Source organism: Sander lucioperca, chromosome 3 (assembly GCF_008315115.2).
Source record: "Sander lucioperca isolate FBNREF2018 chromosome 3, SLUC_FBN_1.2, whole genome shotgun sequence".
Lineage (NCBI taxonomy): Eukaryota > Metazoa > Chordata > Actinopteri > Perciformes > Percidae > Sander > Sander lucioperca.
In genome coordinates, this window is record NC_050175.1 from 38,858,809 (window position 1) to 38,875,891 (window position 17,083).

General features: G+C 43.4%; 1 protein-coding gene across 11 annotated transcripts in view; it reads left to right on the forward strand.

The window, feature by feature from the left end:
- The window catches only part of LOC116067348 (serine/threonine-protein kinase BRSK2-like), a 214,891-nt gene that overhangs the window by 156,529 nt on the left and 41,279 nt on the right, over positions 1-17,083 (forward strand). For 6 of the 11 annotated variants that reach the window (XM_035999726.1, XM_035999728.1, XM_035999732.1 and 3 more), the window contains exons 10-12: positions 2,251-2,415; positions 4,440-4,537; positions 7,532-7,685. In XM_035999726.1, the coding sequence (XP_035855619.1) occupies positions 2,251-2,415; positions 4,440-4,537; positions 7,532-7,685 (417 nt within the window). The remainder of the gene's footprint in view (positions 1-2,250; positions 2,416-4,439; positions 4,538-7,531; positions 7,686-17,083) is intronic. The other 5 variants (XM_035999727.1, XM_035999729.1, XM_035999734.1 and 2 more) reach the window with 1 other exon arrangement.

A 17,083-nucleotide genomic window follows, 5' to 3' on the forward strand; every position in this document is an offset into this window, starting at 1 on the left:
TGTTCTGTTGAGACTATTATTTTTAAACTGCTTTATCATATTATTTTAGTGAGGACTCATAAATAACTACAAAGATCTAATGTTAAGGAAATCTGTTTATGGTTTGTTACACATTTCTGGATTTTGTTTTTAAATATATATTAGCCGATATATCGGAATATTGGATTTTTAAATCATCAAATATTTGTATCGGTATTGGCCTTAAAAATCCTTTATCGGTCAAGCTCTAATTAGTAATGCTGTTTGTGCCGAATTCCTACAATACCTACGTTACGTAACTGAAAAACTAGACTGAGTCATCCTCGACATTTCGGTTTCCGAATGATAAAGTTGGAGATCAATTACATACAAAACAGGACGTGGGCTCTACAGGATGATTCTTTTTCCTCGGCAACTATCATGTTTTTTTCCAAAATGATGTACAGATGTACATGTGTGTAGGTTTGGGCTTAGCCCTGAATGTTCAACCCAGTCTCACGGCAGTTTGTGTAAATGTCACGTTATTTTTAATCTATTGATACGTGTTCACGGGGACGTTTTTCTCGTTTTTTACGTGGTGGCCAACACGAAATACCCTACGGGGAAAGGATGCCTCACAAGCCGGGAGACGGCTGAAAAGGACGCCCCATATGCTGGGAGACGGCCGCGGGGGACGCGCAACAATAACGGGATGACGGCGGTTGGGTTTAGGAAAAACCCTACGGGGAAAGGACGCCTCACACGCCGGGAGACGGCCGCGGGGGATGGCCGCTGGGGACGCGCCACAATAACGGGATGGCGGCGGTTGGGTTTAGGAAAAACCCTACGGGGAAAGGGCGCCTCACACGCCGGGAGACGGCCGCTGGGGACGCGCCACAATAACGGGACGGTTGTGATTAGGAAGACTACGGGAAACTAAACGGCACACACGGGACACGGTCCCCGCTCGCCCGGGTGAAAGTCCTGTGTTGTTGGACCCATCCACCCCCCCGACCAACCTCCCTACGCAGATTTTCGGCTCTTCATACTACTCCCTACCATTTTCATGCTGTGACCACGAAATATGCTTCCCATTGAAATACATTACTTCACATTTTCGTGCTGGCCACCACGTAAAAAACGAGCAAAACGTCCCCGTGAACACGTACCAATAGATTCAAAATAACGTGACATTTACACGAACTGCCGTGAGACCGGGCTGGAATGTTTGTAACGTCTGGCTACGCTCCTGCTGCCAGCTAGAAGCAACTTCAGTCCAAATGCGTTAGTTTGTGCCTTTAACCCTCTGAGGACAAAAGACGCAGCGGCGAGTCCAAGCGATGTTTGACAACACTACTACTCAAAAAGCGATATTACAAAATTTCATTTTAGACATTTGTTTACTATTTCATTTATATATTACCGGACCTTTGTAAACTCATTTCAAGCACCAAACCAATTGAGCATAGGTTTGTTTTCACAAGAGATTTGAGAAATATTTCCGCCTTAGAGCCAAATTATGTCTTTACACATCGCTCTGGTACAATTTTGGGCGTCACTATACAGATTGACGGTTTGATCTGAACATTTTGATATGAAACACACGGGATCAGTTATATGCAAATACCCTTAATGCCGCCTTCACACTTGCAGTTGAAATCAGCTCCGATACGGCTTCGAAACGACCGGAAGTCATTCATTTCCTATGGAGATTCGCAGACTGCATGCGAATGGGTCCGAACTGGGTCCGAGCGAGCGCGGTGCGAAAAAAAACGTGTCAGTTGGTCATCCGGATGCGTTCAAAAAATGTAACTCTTGCGAAAGGCTACGGACGGTTCCTATCCCACAATTCCAGCGTTGCTATGCTATTGCTATGACTTGCAACAGACATTGAACTATTGATTGACATTATACCGCTATATCACATTTAACCGACGTGACATGTCAATGTCCTGGGCAACTTTTCTCCACGCAGCAGCCTTTCTGTTTATATCTGTATCAGAGAGGTCATAGAGAATCGTACATTCAGACACTTATCAGTCGTTCTAGTCTCTCTGCCATTTTTGTGAGTCGCTTCCGAAGCTTTTCAACGGTGTAGTACGACGTCCGCTGGGGGCGTATTGCGTATTACGGAGCGGATCTGCCAGTGTGAAGGCGGCGTAAAAGGTGGATTTAAGAAGATGTGTAAAAATGCCCTCAGACCTCAGAGGGTTAAACACTTGTTGTGACTGAAAGTCTGAGCTCAGTAGCAGATTTGCTTGTCGGTTAGCTGCATGTGTTGTTGTGTTGCAGAGCTGGAAAGAACGAGCCGGAGCCCGAGCAGCCCGTCCCCAGGAAGGTGGCCATCAGGACTCTGGCTGCCACCGAGGAGATCGACCCCGACGTCCTGGAGAGCATGCACTCTCTGGGCTGCTTCAGAGACAAGGAGAAACTGACCAAAGACCTGCTGTCTGAGGAGTGAGTGAGGCGGAGGGAGGGGGTGACGAGAGGGGAAGACAAATGAACATTCAGTTCACGGGCATCAGCTCTGGTGGACATTCATGCCGTGAGCATGCCAATTGCACGTTCCCTCAAAACTTACAACATCTGCGGCATTGTGCGGTGTGATAAAACTGCACATTTTAGAGTGGCCTTTTTACTGTGGCCAGCCTAAGTCACACCTGTGCAATAATCATGCTGTCTAATCAGCATCTTGATATGCCACACCTGTGAGGTGGATGGATTATCTCGGCTCACTAAAACCTGGTTCACACGGGACGATTTTAAAATTTTCGGCCGATTTTCCAATCCTGAGCGATAAAAAATCACGGTCTAGCAGTTTTGGTCGTACAGCGTGTGGTCCGCAGCACACGGCAACATCAACACATCACACACGAACCGATTTGACTCCCGAGCATTCCCAGGTCAGACGGGAAATCTCGCAAAATCCCTCGAGATCAAACGTGACTTCAGAGTAAACAATCATGGCGGACGAAGAGGATGCAGTGGCGATAGTTTGTAGTTTGTTTTTAACCGAAAAAAAACGTTATCAAAAGAAAAGGCGACGGTCAAAGAAGTGGAGACAACGCGAGCATGGACTATACTTGCTCTACTTATCTCCGACGTCCACCGGACTTTCTGGTGCGCCGTGCCGCCGGCTGTTTTGATGTTGTTTCCCGGTGCTTTCCTCGCTGCCTCGTCACCTCGCTTTCTGATTGGCTACGCGCCACAGTCCACAGGCTGTGTGCTCGTTTGTCCCCGGGGGACACCACACACCAGGAGAAATCGGGCCAAAACAATCCAACATGTTGGATATCCCCGATTTGAGATGGGAGCGGTCCCGACGTCCTTCCGAGCAGACGAGAGCAGTCTTAACACACCACACACGGCAGGAATATCTGATCAGATTATTTTACCATAATCGGAGCATCCTTAAGATTGTCGGAAGGGGGGAATCGGGGCTAAAATCGGCCTAATTATCCTGCCGTGGGAACCAGGCTTAACACAGATTTAGACAGATTTGTAAACAATATTTGAGAGAAATAAGCCTTTTGTGTTCATTGAAAAAGTCGTAGATCTTTGAGTTCAGCTCATGAAAAATGGAGGCAAAAACAAAAGTGTTGCGTTTATAATTTTGTTCGGTATATATTAGGGCCGGGACGATATGCTTTTGTCCCGATTCGATTCTTCCACGATACATGGGGGATGATTTGATTTGTGTTGCTATTCTAGAAGCACTGCGATTCGATAGTATTGAGTACTGGGATTTTCTTCTCCTTCTTTAACAAAAACAAAAGTTGAATAATACACTTATAGAGAGAATATATTCCGAGACATTTCTAAATACTGATTGTTTTCTAAAGAAGAATGAACATCACACGTCAGTCAGTCAGTCTGACATTTATTTCATTTGTAAAGAAGTACATAACGTTGATCTTCTGCTTTTTCGGATTTTTTTTTTTCGGAGCAAGTATTTAGGGGAATCATTGGTTAGAATCAATTTTAAAAATTGTCGAAAAAAAATTAACGTTGCGTATGATTTTCGACTTTTTTGAGTGGCTGAAATTGAGAACACTGTAAAAAAAAATATATATATATATTGTCCTGTTTACGAGGATATAACGGATGTACATTTTACTCAAATGACCTCTCTATTTGATGATTTCTTCTGGCTGGATGATTAGGAAAAAGGAACTTTTTTAAATCATATTTTATTCGCCAAGCTCGGGAGAGAAGACAGAATACTTTGTTCAAGAACAAGCTGTGAAATAACCTATAATTTTGTGAAATGTTTGAACACTGCAGCTGACATTTTGGCGCTTTTTGTGCATTACACAGAAATAAAGAATCAATCAATGAATCAATCATTCATGAATGAGACGGCAGACAAATTGTCTGTCTGAGGAACAAATCTATTTAATATTTCTTGTGCTGATGGAGCATCTTACCGTCTCGCTCTGAACCAAAGGGCTCTCAGCTGACTGTCTTCTGTCTCTCTCCAGAGAAAACCAGGAAAAGATGATCTACTTCCTGCTGCTGGACCGCAAGGAGAGGTATCCGAGCCAAGAGGACCAGAACCTGCCGCCACGCACCGAGATCGGTAGGCCAGTCCATCTGAACTCCACAAAATACAGCCACAAACACCTGCGTGATTCTCAACACGTTCTCACACTCATCTCGTAAAATATGGACGCTTGGTCAGGTGCCTTTGTCGTTCTTATTGACGCTAAAAGTCTCCTTTAGCGCTATAAGTAAACGCGCTTGGTCGGTACTATTGCCGTCCCTTTAGCGCTGTCCCTTTAGCGCCGTCCCTTTAGCGCTATAAGTAAACGCGTTTGGTCAGGACTATTGCCGTCCCTTTAGCGCTGTAAGTAAACGCGCTTGGTCGGGACTATTGCCGTCCCTTTTTGCCGTCCCTTTAGCGCTGTAAATAAGCGTGCTTGGTCGGGACTATTGCCGTCCCTTTAGCGCTGTAAGTAAACGTGCTTGGTCGGGACTATTGCCGTCCCTTTAGCGCTGTCCCTTTAGCGCCGTCCCTTTAGCGCTATAAGTAAACGCGCTTGGTCAGGACTATTGCCGTCCCTTTAGCGCTGTAAGTAAACGCGCTTGGTCGGGACTATTGCCGTCCCTTTTTGCCGTCCCTTTAGCGCTGCAAATAAACGTGCTTGGTCGGGACTATTGCCGTCCCTTTAGCGCTGTCCCTTTAGCGCCGTCCCTTTAGCGCTATAAGTAAACGCGCTTGGTCAGGACTATTGCCGTCCCTTTAGCGCTGTAAGTAAACGCGCTTGGTCGGGACTATTGCCGTCCCTTTTTGCCGTCCCTTTAGCGCTGCAAATAAACGTGCTTGGTCGGGACTATTGCCGTCCCTTTAGCGCTATAAATAAACGCGCTTGGTCGGGACTATTGCCGTCCCTTTAGCGCTATAAGTAAATGCTCTTGGTCGGGACTATTGCCGTCCCTTTAGTGCTGTAAGTAAACGCTCTTGGTCGGGACTATTGCCGTCCCTTTAGCGCTGTAAGTAAATGCTCTTGGTCGGGACTATTGCCGTCCCTTTAGCGCTGTAAGTAAATGCGCTTGGTCGGGACTATTGCCGTCCCTTTTGACGCAGTTATGTTAAGGAAAAGGTCGTGGGTGGGCGTACGGTTCCGTTACACGCGGGAGAAAAACGGGCTCTGGTTTATTGGCATTTCTTTAAACCAATCACAATCATCTTGGGCGGAGTTAAGCGCCGGACGGAGCCACTGTTAAATAGCCTCGGGAAGAAACTAAAGGTGTGAATCTTCACTGATCTCCCGATTCGATTACGATTATCATGTCAGCGATTTGATTCAATATCTCGATGCATCACGATGCGCCAAATACATTTTTCTATGAAAGCCATATAGGATATTTGACTTGACAGTGCTCTAATACTAAATAAATTGGATACATAAAACTACAGCACTGAGCAAATGGCACTTCCTAAATGTGCAAAACATGACATGTATATGTAAACATAAATGTTGTTAGGCCTACATTAAATTGTAAACAGAAATAAGTATAAATTTCAAAATAAATAAGCAGAAACTTTGGCTTATGCGAATTGTGACGAATGACGTCAGGTAAATGAGACCCAGATGAGACCAGAGTCTATCATAGGTCTAGATTAAACGGGTTAGGCTACTGAGAAGTTTATTTTTCATTTGAATGTTTATGTCGCGGCCGGAAAATTAACGAGCGACATCATTGCGTTATAATCAATTATGGTCGGCCACTGCATCGGTGCAGCATCGTCCATGTCCGCATCACAATGCATTGATTATTTTATTAATTTAAATTAGGGCTGTCAGCGTTAATGCGTTAATCGCAATGCGATTAAGGGCTGACGAGACGCGATTAATTTTTTTTTAAATCGCATTAATCACATGCCGCTGTTTATTAATTTATTTTACACTTCACTCGGCTTTGCGTGGTGCCTAACAGGCTACTATTTTGACCCTTTGCAGCACCGTTACTTATCATCAAGCTGCCACTTCCTCCTAACACATCCTGCTGCTGCAGGCTGCAGCATGATGGAGAAACACAGCCGCAACACAATCCTGAATGGAGCCTTTTATTTTCCAAAACACCCGGACGGCTCGTAGACAAGTCGAAAGCACGTCAAGCTTGAGCTACCACCTACGAGCTAAGCATAGTAGTACAGTTAACGTGATGCTACCGCTAGCGGGCTAAACGGGTGGCAACTAACTGCAGACCTGTCAGCATCGTAGAGGACTCGGGTCTTAAAGACGTACTACGGTTGACCTGTCTCATTGCCGTCGAGGGAGACAGTAGTTTCACAGCTGCAAGGTGCTGCAAACCCTGTCTCATTAACCGGTGATCACTGGACGTCAGTGAGGAATCAACATTATTTAGGAGTTACTAAACACTATATTGACTCTAGTAAGGATAGGGATTTGTAGTTTTTTAGTTAGGTACTTGGAGGAATTGTGCAATAATGACAGATTCACACATTTTTCTTTTGTTTACAGTAAATAAATAATTACAAATCTTAAAATCAAGTTCATAAAGTAACTTTCTTTGCATTCATTTGATTCCCAAACAAGATCCACTGGTAAAAATTGCTTTCGATTGTTAATATGTAAGATAGTTAAAAACTGTTCTGAAATGCAAAATAATAGAATTTTAATCATGTGATAAAATATGCGATTAATCGCGATTAACTACAGACGTTTCGCGATTAATCACGATTAACTAGAGACATTCAGCGATTAATCGCGAATAAAAAATTTTTAATCGTTTGACAGCCCTAATTTAAACACCTTCCCGGAAGTGTAACGTCGTGGATATAGTCTATATGGTCGTTGTCCGAGTTCCGAGCTCAGGGGGCGTGTTTCCGACTTAGACTTCAGAAAATCTGACTTCTGAGTCCAAATGGAACGCGGTAATAACCCTCCAGATAAAATGGACGAATGGCCGTCAAGATAAAAACAAACAAGGGACATTTTTATTTGATTACTGATTAAGTTTTTTTTGCGATTTTGTTTTTCTGACCACTTCCTGTCCTTGTGTTATCCCCCCCTCTGGTTGACCTTTGACCCCTGACCCTGCTCAGCAGACCCTCCCAGGAAGCGCGTGGACTCTCCCATGCTGAGCCGCCACGGTAAGCGGCGGCCAGAAAGGAAGTCAATGGAGGTGCTGAGCGTCACGGAGGGAGGATCGCCCGTCCCGGTGCGACGAGCCATCGACATGGCGACCAACGGTCAGAGGTAAGACCTGGAGACCTGCATGGGTGTGTGTTCGTGAGCATGACGGACACGTCTAGCACACACGCAGAGTGTAACTGATGACGGTTGTTGCCAGTGATGGTACATAATGTATTTAATCTCAGTTCAGTGAAATAAAGGAAGGAGGTTCAGCTCGGCAGCGCTTCATCAAAATATGACTTTTTCAAATTTATGTCAAACATTCGTCCGTTTGCCTTCGCTCAACTCATCACGGCCTTGTATAAAGTACGTGAAAAGCAATACCTGAGTAAAAGTACAAGTATCTTAGCAGAAAATGTCTTTGGTAGAAGTTAAATTCAACTTTTAGAATATTACTGTAGTAGAAGTCTTAAAGTATCGGATATTTGCTGCACTTACAGAAAGTATAAAAAGTTATGATATTAAATGTACTTAAAGGTCCCATGGCATGAAAATGTCACTTTATGAGGTTTTTTAACATTAATATGAGTTCCCCCAGCCTGCCTATGGTCCCCCAGTGGCTAGAAATGGTGATAGGTGTAAACCGAGCCCTGGGTATCCTGCTCTGCCTTTGAGAAAATGAAAGCTCAGAATGGCCAATCAGGAATCTTCCCTTTATGATGTCATAAGGGGAAAGGTTACCTCCCCTTTCTCTGCTTTGCCCGCCCAGAGAATTTGGCCCACCCATGAGAGAGAGAGAGAGAGACATCATGGCTTTCAAACGAGCAAAGTGGCAGTTGGTCAAGACCACCCCTCTCCTCCTCAATAGCATTTAAAGCTACAGACACAGAAATGGCACATCCTAAGGAAAGCTCATTGTGGGACTGGCTCTAGTGGCTGGAATTCTGCTCCAAGGCTGAATTTCAGGAAAGAGACTTCAGATACAGTAACTTTTACTGTTACTATTAGAAGTAACAGTAAAAGTTAAAAAAGCAACAACTTTGATTATGAACTTTAATGTGGATTGGTTTCCACACCTTCTTAAGTAGGACTAAATGAATTAATTGAAATGAACTTGGAATCGTTTCAAAGATTACAATTCCAGTAGAGTCGTTTTTTTTTGTTGGAATCGTTTGGAGGATTTGGTTTCAAATCCGATCATCGCTTCCCAATTTAACATGCCCAAGTTATGGTTTCCGTAGCGACCAGACGCTTGTTGTGTTGCAGCCTTGGAGCTCAGTAAGCAGCGCTCTAGAGTGACTTTATTTTATGTTGACAAAGCTGTAAAACCACCATTGAATCAAAATATAACTTTCCTCTTATTTGTGAAATTGGCACGTGACCCGTTTCAACTCTACCCCTCAAAGAACCGGAAGAATTGGAATCAGAATTGTTCAAACCCAAATGATGTCCAACCCTATTCTTAAGGCTGTTTTATACTTCTGCGTATAATATACGCCGTTGCTACATACGTAGGTACGTGGAGACCCTACGCCGTAGCCTGACGCCACCTCTCGAAAAATTTAACTACACGTGGTGCCGACATACGTCGCTCGGCCGTGGCTTGGTAGCGTTGCAATTCCCCCGACTCATTTCCTGGTTCTCCTTCTCCGTAAACATCATGAAATCAAGGAGAGGGTTAACTTCTCCTGCTCCAGATTTCCCACCTTGGTCAGAAAGAACAGGGGAGACACTTAGTTTCTCTCACTATGACTCGAGTCGCTACTCGCTCCGAAGCTAATCGCCTTCACTCTCTCACTTTCTCCCTTGCTCTACCACACACTCCCCACACACACACACACACACACACACACATATGATATGTAGTGGAGTCAAAGTAAAAGTTTCCCAAAATACAAAATAACACAAGTAAAGTACAGATACGTGAAAACTCAACTTAAGAACAGCAACAAAGTATTTGTACTTTGTTACATTACAACGCTGACTCCTCGCTTCACTGTTTGTTTAATCGTTCTTTTAGATAGGGACAGTGCATATTAATGGACATCAGTACAAGTACACAGTGTAAATATGCTAGAGTTAGCACCATAGCTAATTTTCATCTATTGTCTCTAGGCAGATACATAAAAAGAAAGACATAAAAACAGTAACAAGCATGCGACACCCTCATAGTTTGAGATGCAAGACAAACCCTAACAACAACAGTGTTATCACACATAGTGAAATGTGTGAGGCTGAGCTCTGTCAAGTTCACTGTGAGGTTTGTCCACAGTCGTAAATCCTTTCCTCCTTCAGAGAACTGCGGTTAAATACAGGACGCATCATACTCGCTCTGTCGGTTCAAGATGTACAGTACGTATCATACGAGAGCTGACCTAAACTCCTGTTCAGTGTGCTGTGAGCTCTCCCACTGACTGTTAAAGGGTCATTTTGGGGGGTTTTTTCAACCACATTCAAGTGACTAATGTGAACAAAAATCTTTTTGTTGGTCCAGTATTGAGCGAGAGCGCTGTAACCGGCAGCCGTGAACCGTGCTGCAGTGTAACCCTAAAGGACTAATGTTTACCATCAGTCAGCGTCCATTAAAAGTTCTGTTGTTGCCGCTTACAGACTCAGATTATTATTCTAAGTGTCTGACAACATTTTGGAAAGGATCCCTACAGAGATAGACCTTTTAGTTAAAGAGTAAGATCCTTTTAGTTTAACCAGAAACAGCCCCGAAATCCCCATCACCAAACTCCACCAGACTCCATGTAAATAATCAGGACTTTTAGCGTGTATAGAGCCAGCATATCTCCACATGTAAATGGGTGAATTAAGGGTTTATTTCAACCAAACCAGAGTGGTGATTGTAGGAACAGTGGAAAGATGAATAAAGACAGCTTATGGTGGTTTTAATTTGTTTCTATTGGCTTTGAATGAGGTGTGTTTTACGATGATAAAATTACCCTTTATTTAAGTGGAGTCTGGTGGGTTTGGTGATGGTGATTTTCATTTAAACAAAAAGGATTTTACTCTTTAACAAAAAGGTCTATCTCTGTAGGGATCCTTTTCATAATGTTGTCAGACAAATAATAATCTAATAATATGAGCCTGTCAGTGGCAAAAAACAGCACTTTTAGGGGACGAAAATTGAAGGTGCGCAGTTGCCCATTAACGTTACATTGCAGCTTGTTTCGCCGTTGCCGACTGCAGCAGTCTCGTTTAAAACCCTTGTGTTGACTTCGGGTCACATTGACCTGTTTTCAATTTTTGTTTTATATCAGAAAATATGGGAAGTAGAAATAAGCGCTGAAAATGTGTAGAAGAAAAATTTTACAATTTAAAACGTTGGAAAAAGCAGAAACAAACTGAAAAAAAAGGCTTCAAAAACGTCGGAAAAAAAAGGTGTTGATGGGAAGACAACACAAGGGGAGTGGACCAATTTTAAACAATGTTGTTCCCATCAGTCACTTAGACACAAAAATATAGAAAAATAGGGTCTAGGTTGAAATACACCAAAGCTACCCTTTGAAAATGCATGAACAGAAGTCTCAGGTCTGTGCGTTGTGTGTGTACAGTGTGCATGGAGCATGAGCAGTCACAGAGGATGAGAAGCATCCCGGTTTAAGAAGATGTAAACCTGAAATGTGTGAAACCCGACGTGAGTGTCTTTGCTAGTTTAAGACCGACGCAGTTGTCAGTTTCCCGTCCAGCGCCCACGTCGTTTAAATAGCAAATGCACCTGCACCCATCTGTGGCCCATGGGCATGCTGGTCTTACAGGGAGGTGTGTTCAGGTGCATTCTGGGCATGCTGGTCTTACAGGGAGGTGTGTTCAGGTGCATTCTGGGTGTATTGCCATCTTGAGGCAGTGGGAAGTGATCGCGCCATTGACCAACAAAAACCTGGTCTAAAGTCAATAACGCAGCATTTCATTGTTATTTTAACAGCAAATTAGTAAAATGCTCCTAGGCTCGTGCACAGCGGGCGCACACTATGCTTGTTACACACACACACACGGACGCACAGCAGCACACACACATGCAGAAGATTACAATGTGAAATATTACAATGTGAAATAGTATTATTATGATCAGATCAGTTTCTTCTCCTGAAAATCTCTCCTTCCTGCTGAGCATAGCAATGCACCAAGGTCCAAACGCGCCTGGCTTTTAAAGGGAATGGGAGATGATCTCTGATTGGTTGATTGCATGTTACGCCCAAAACACCCCTCTGATTAATGAAGACACTAAGTACAACCCTTTAGAACCATGCACCCGGCACACGGACCCTTTTTTCCGTCGTCAAACTAGCCAAAGTGGATTTGGGCACTTCACGCCGTGTGCTTAGATCGTTAAAATAGGGCCCAAAGTTTTTGAAGGAGGTTCAGATAGTTCGTTAACACAGAACCATCTGAGAAGACGTCACTGGAAACTGTTTGGGAGGGGACAGACCCTTTCAAAAAAACATACCTGGCAGGTGATTGGATGAACCATCTGTCTATGACGTCCGCCATTGTTGTTTGGAACGGAAACAGTCGCGGCGGCCACACACACCTAAACCACGCCCGTAGCTGTCAGTAGCTTCTCAGGAAGTATTACTTAAAGGAACACGCCGACTAATTGGGACTTTAGCTTATTCACCGTATCCCCCAGAGTTAGACAAGTCGATACATACCCTTCTCATCTCCGTGCGTGTTGTAACTCTGTCTGACGGCTCCACCGGTAGCCTAGCTTAGCACAGATCCTGGAGGTAACTGGCTCCATCTAGCCTAGCTTAGCACAGATCCTGGAGGTAACCGGCTCCATCTAGCCTAGCTTAGCACAGATCCGGGAGGTAACCGGCTCCATCTAGCCTAGTTTAGCATAGATCCTGGAGGTAACTGGCTCCATCTAGCCTAGCTTAGCATAGATCCTGGAGGTAACTGGTTCCATCTAGCCTAGCTTAGCACAGATCCTGGAGGTAACTGGTTCCATCTAGCCTAGCTTAGCACAGATCCTGGAGGTAACCGGCTCCATCTAGCCTAGCTTAGCACAGATCCTGGAGGTAACTGGCTCCATCTAGCCTACTGCTCCCAATAAGTGACAAAATAACACCAACATGTTCCTATTTACATGTTGTGATTTGTATAGTCACAGCATGTACAAATCACAACGTAACATGAGACACAGCCATCTTCTAACCGTAAACAAACGAAATGTTGGCGTTATTTTGTCACTTATTCGAGGCAGGAGGCTAGATGGAACCAGTTACCTCCAGGATCTGTGCTAGGCTAAGCTAGCGCTGGGGCCGTCAGACAGAGATACAACACGCACGGAGGTTAGAAGGGTATGTATGGACTTATCTAACTCTGGGGGTTACGGTGAATAAGCTAAAGTCCCAATAAGTCGGCGTGTTCCTTTAAAGCTTGACAAGATGTATTTTTGTGTGATATGTGATATCGCGAGAATCCAGCTGCCGTGCAATGTAATCAAAAAAGTGTCCTAACACTCTAAAGTAAATGAAAGTAAATGGGGTTTTTTTGTGTATGAGTGTGACATGACCCCAAGAACTGAGCCTGGACACAGTCTTACTGTAATCAGTAAGAAATGGTTACGTTACGCCAGGGGTGTCAAACTCAACTTCACTAAGGGCCAGACTGGAATATGAGAATCACATCACACAAGAGCCAGACATGTAGTTTTCTTCTGTTCCAACATTATTTTATATATATATATATATATATATATATATATATATATATTATATATAACATTCGTTATTGAAGAAAATGAGGCAGTATGATGCACATACACAAACAGTTAAAGCAGAAGGCATTTTCAGTGTTTTTAAAGTCATTATGAACTTCCCAATCCGTCCAGCCCTCACCCTCCCCTTCCTCTACCTATGTCCTCAACAAAATAAAAAATAAAGAAATAAGGGCAAACGTAGAAGGACATTAGACTAAGAAATATACAAATACATAAGCAAATAAATACATAGGAGAAGAAACAAAAGTAAAAGTGAAAAAACAAAAAAAAAGTGTGTTTAGAGTATATAAACTTTCACAAAGTTTACAGACAGTGAAAACGCAGCAGAGTTAATGTAAGGAAACAAAATGTCGTCAAACAAGAATTTGGTGATTTGATTTCTCCCTGCAGCTCAGGCTGGAAACCTGTACATTTATCTGTCCTGCTTCCGTTACAAATCTGCGGGGACCAATCACAAACTGGCTTATCCATCTAGCGCACCATTGGCTGGTTTAACACGATGACGATAGAGAAGCGACCAAGCAGCTTTTTGTTTACATTCAACATGACGGCCACCGAAGCGCAGCAACCTGTTGATGGCGCTGTCGCTGCTACGTCACCCGGATCGTTGCTCTGATTGGTTGAAGGACTATCCAATTGCGTACAGAGTCATTTGAACTATGTCCGTTGATCCCGCCTCTTGTGCAGTAGAAAATACAGAGCAGACTCCCCAGACTAAAAGATTGAGCTTGGTCTGGTGATAGCCAGACTAAGTAAACACTAAATAAAAGATGGAAAGGATGATGTCAGGTTACGTAAAAGTGGGTAAAGGTTTGGTCAGAAACAAAATAAAAATAAAAGGCCATGTTGAGGATAAACAGCTTTAACGGTGAATCTACAGTCAGAGCTCTGCAATATTTAGGAAAACCAGACAGAAATCTTTGAAAAGAAAAAAATATTCAAGAGCTGTTTGGATCCCAAGTTCTGCAACAAGTTGAGTTTGAAGTAGAACTTACTGATGAAAGGAGAGTTATTTCAGAGGTTAAGTTTTCCATTTCAAAGCCAGACAGGACTAGGCATGCACTGTCAATTCAGATTTGGCGTTATTTTGCTTCCATAGCATGTCTTCTTTCAGACTAGTGGAAAGAAAACAACCCAAATACACATTTAGGTTTTTATTTTACGATGCAAGGTACAGTATAGTAGGGGTGGGGGAAAAAATCGATACAGCATAGTATCGCGATATTTTCTGTGGCAATACTGCATCGATACACAGACGCCAAGTATCGATCTATTATTATATGTGTGTTGGTCAGTTTGTCAGCTTGATAATCCCATTTTGCAGCAATGAAATTGAAGTGAGATGAACAAACAGAGACATGTATCTTTTTAGATAAAACAGATGTTGACAAACTTTCCTTTTGGGGACATCATTTGAAATTGGGAATTTAAAGTTGGAAAAAAGGTAATAAATTGCTATATATCGCAGAATATTGCAATATGTTTAAAATCGCAATAATATCGTATCGTGACGTAATGTGATGATATCGTATCGTGAGGCCCCTGCTGATTCCCAGCCCTACAGTATAGGATGTTCAGGATTATTGAGATATGTGTCTGTTAATAATAGTAATAATAACAATACATTGGATTTAAAAGCGCTTTTCGATGTCCTCAAAGACGCTTTCATAGGATACAAATAAAAACAAACATTTTAATAATAGTAAAATTGCGAGATACTTAAAAACGCAAAGTGGGTTTTGAGGGCTGACAAAGTTTACTTTGCTCTTTGTGATCTACTGGATAGCGTTACCTCTTTGAAACCCTCTTGAGAAATCCAGTGGATATCAATCGTTTTTTTTGATTTTATTTTTTTAATTTGGATTTGTATTTGTTTTTCTGACAAAACAATCACGAGCCACATACACATACAACACAAGACCTCAAACTCATCAGACATTACAATACAGAGTATGACAGACGGTACATTTCATTAAAATTCAGTATATTCATTTAAACGTCCAGTTTTTCTACGTATAGTCTTATAAAGATCCAGGGTCCTTCGTCTCCACGGTCAGATTCATAGAGGGCTGATGCGGCCCGTTAGACTGGGTAACCCAGCCCAATCTGCCGGCAATTTGATTTCGCCCTGCAGTTCAGGCTGGAAACCTGTACATCTTTCTGTCCTGGTTCCGTTACAAATCTGCGGGGACCAATCACAAACTGGCTTATCCACCTGGCGCGCTATTGGCGGGTTTCACACGATGACGATAGAGAAGCGACCAAGCAGCTTTTTGTTTACATTCAACATGGCGGCCACCGAAGCGCAGCAACCCGTTGATGCCGCTGTCGCTGCTACGTCTCCCGGATCGTTGCTCTGATTGGTTGAAGGACTATCCAATTGCGTACAGAGTCATTTGAACTATGCCCGTTGATCACGCCTCTTGTGCAGTAGAAAATACAGAGCAGACTCCCCAGACTAATGTTCAATCTGAGAAGATTGAGCTCAGTCTGGTGATAGCCAGACTAGCGGCCCGTTCCATTGACAGCAAATCCATAAAGTCCTTTAACCCATTGTCGTTGCTAAAGCAATTGGGTTTATGAATTTTCCAATTTGTCATAATAATTCACTTAACCGACAAAAAGGCCAAAGTCTTTTGGTGGAACTGCTAACAACTCATGGAAACGTGACAAGGGGCCCCAACTAGACGCTTATTTGTTTTATAAGGGACGTAAGCTAAAAAGCTGGGGATTGGGGCTGTCCTTGACTAATCCCAACACCAACACCCGCACGATTCTGCAGACCAGTCTGTTCAATCGACAAATCTGCAAAGCTCAGCTTCTCCACAGAGAACCATGCAAAGGCATCCCTTCAAATCCATCGCATAGTGGTTTTCAATAAAAAACGTACATACACCAAACTCTCCACTTTCATTCCTATCTGTATTCTGAAGCTTTTTACACAGGGCTTTGCTCAGATATCATTCACAGCCTGATTTATACTATTTTATTTATGAAAACATGGAGTTTTTATAAACACATTCTCACTCCCATCCCGTCAAAAAGCGACGCTTGGTCAGGTGCCTTTGGCGTTTGTTACTGGCGCAAAAAGTCTCCTTTGGCGTCATATTTAGATGTGCCATGTCGGGAATCTTGGCGTCACTTATTGACGCTCTCGGGACTCGCGTCTAGCCCTTTAGTGTCAAAACGCGCTTGGTCGCAACTCTTGTCGTCACTTTTTAACGCTCTGGGTCGGGACGTACGTTTAACTTACATGCACCACGAGAACAGGACAGTTAGGTTTAGGAAAAGATGGTGAGTGGTGTTACAAAATGTACTTTTTAGTGACACGCGAGAACCCCACACACACACCACCCCAACCAACCTCCCTACACGGATTTTCAGTCTTTCATACTACTCGCTACCGTTGGCGCTCTTAATACATACCTGCCAACACTCCCGTTTTTCCCGGGTTTCTCCTGTTTTTTAGCCCTATCTCCCAGACCCCTCCCGGTTTGTTATTACTCCCGGGAAACTCCCGTAATTTGCATGGCCCAAACTCCTTTATAAATAATCGGACTAATATGTTTGTCTAATGCTGACCAGTTGCCAGATCTTGTATGAAATGCATCCTATTCACACAATTCGCACACCATATACAATGCTCAACCCGTTTGTCACCTCAACCTGGCAACCTATAACCCTCTACCTGGCAACCTATAACCCAGTTGATCTCTGCGCAAGCTTCGCGGAAAGTTCAGACCCGAAAGCGAGCCGATAAAAATGGCAGGTGAAGGCGGTGTTCCCGCAA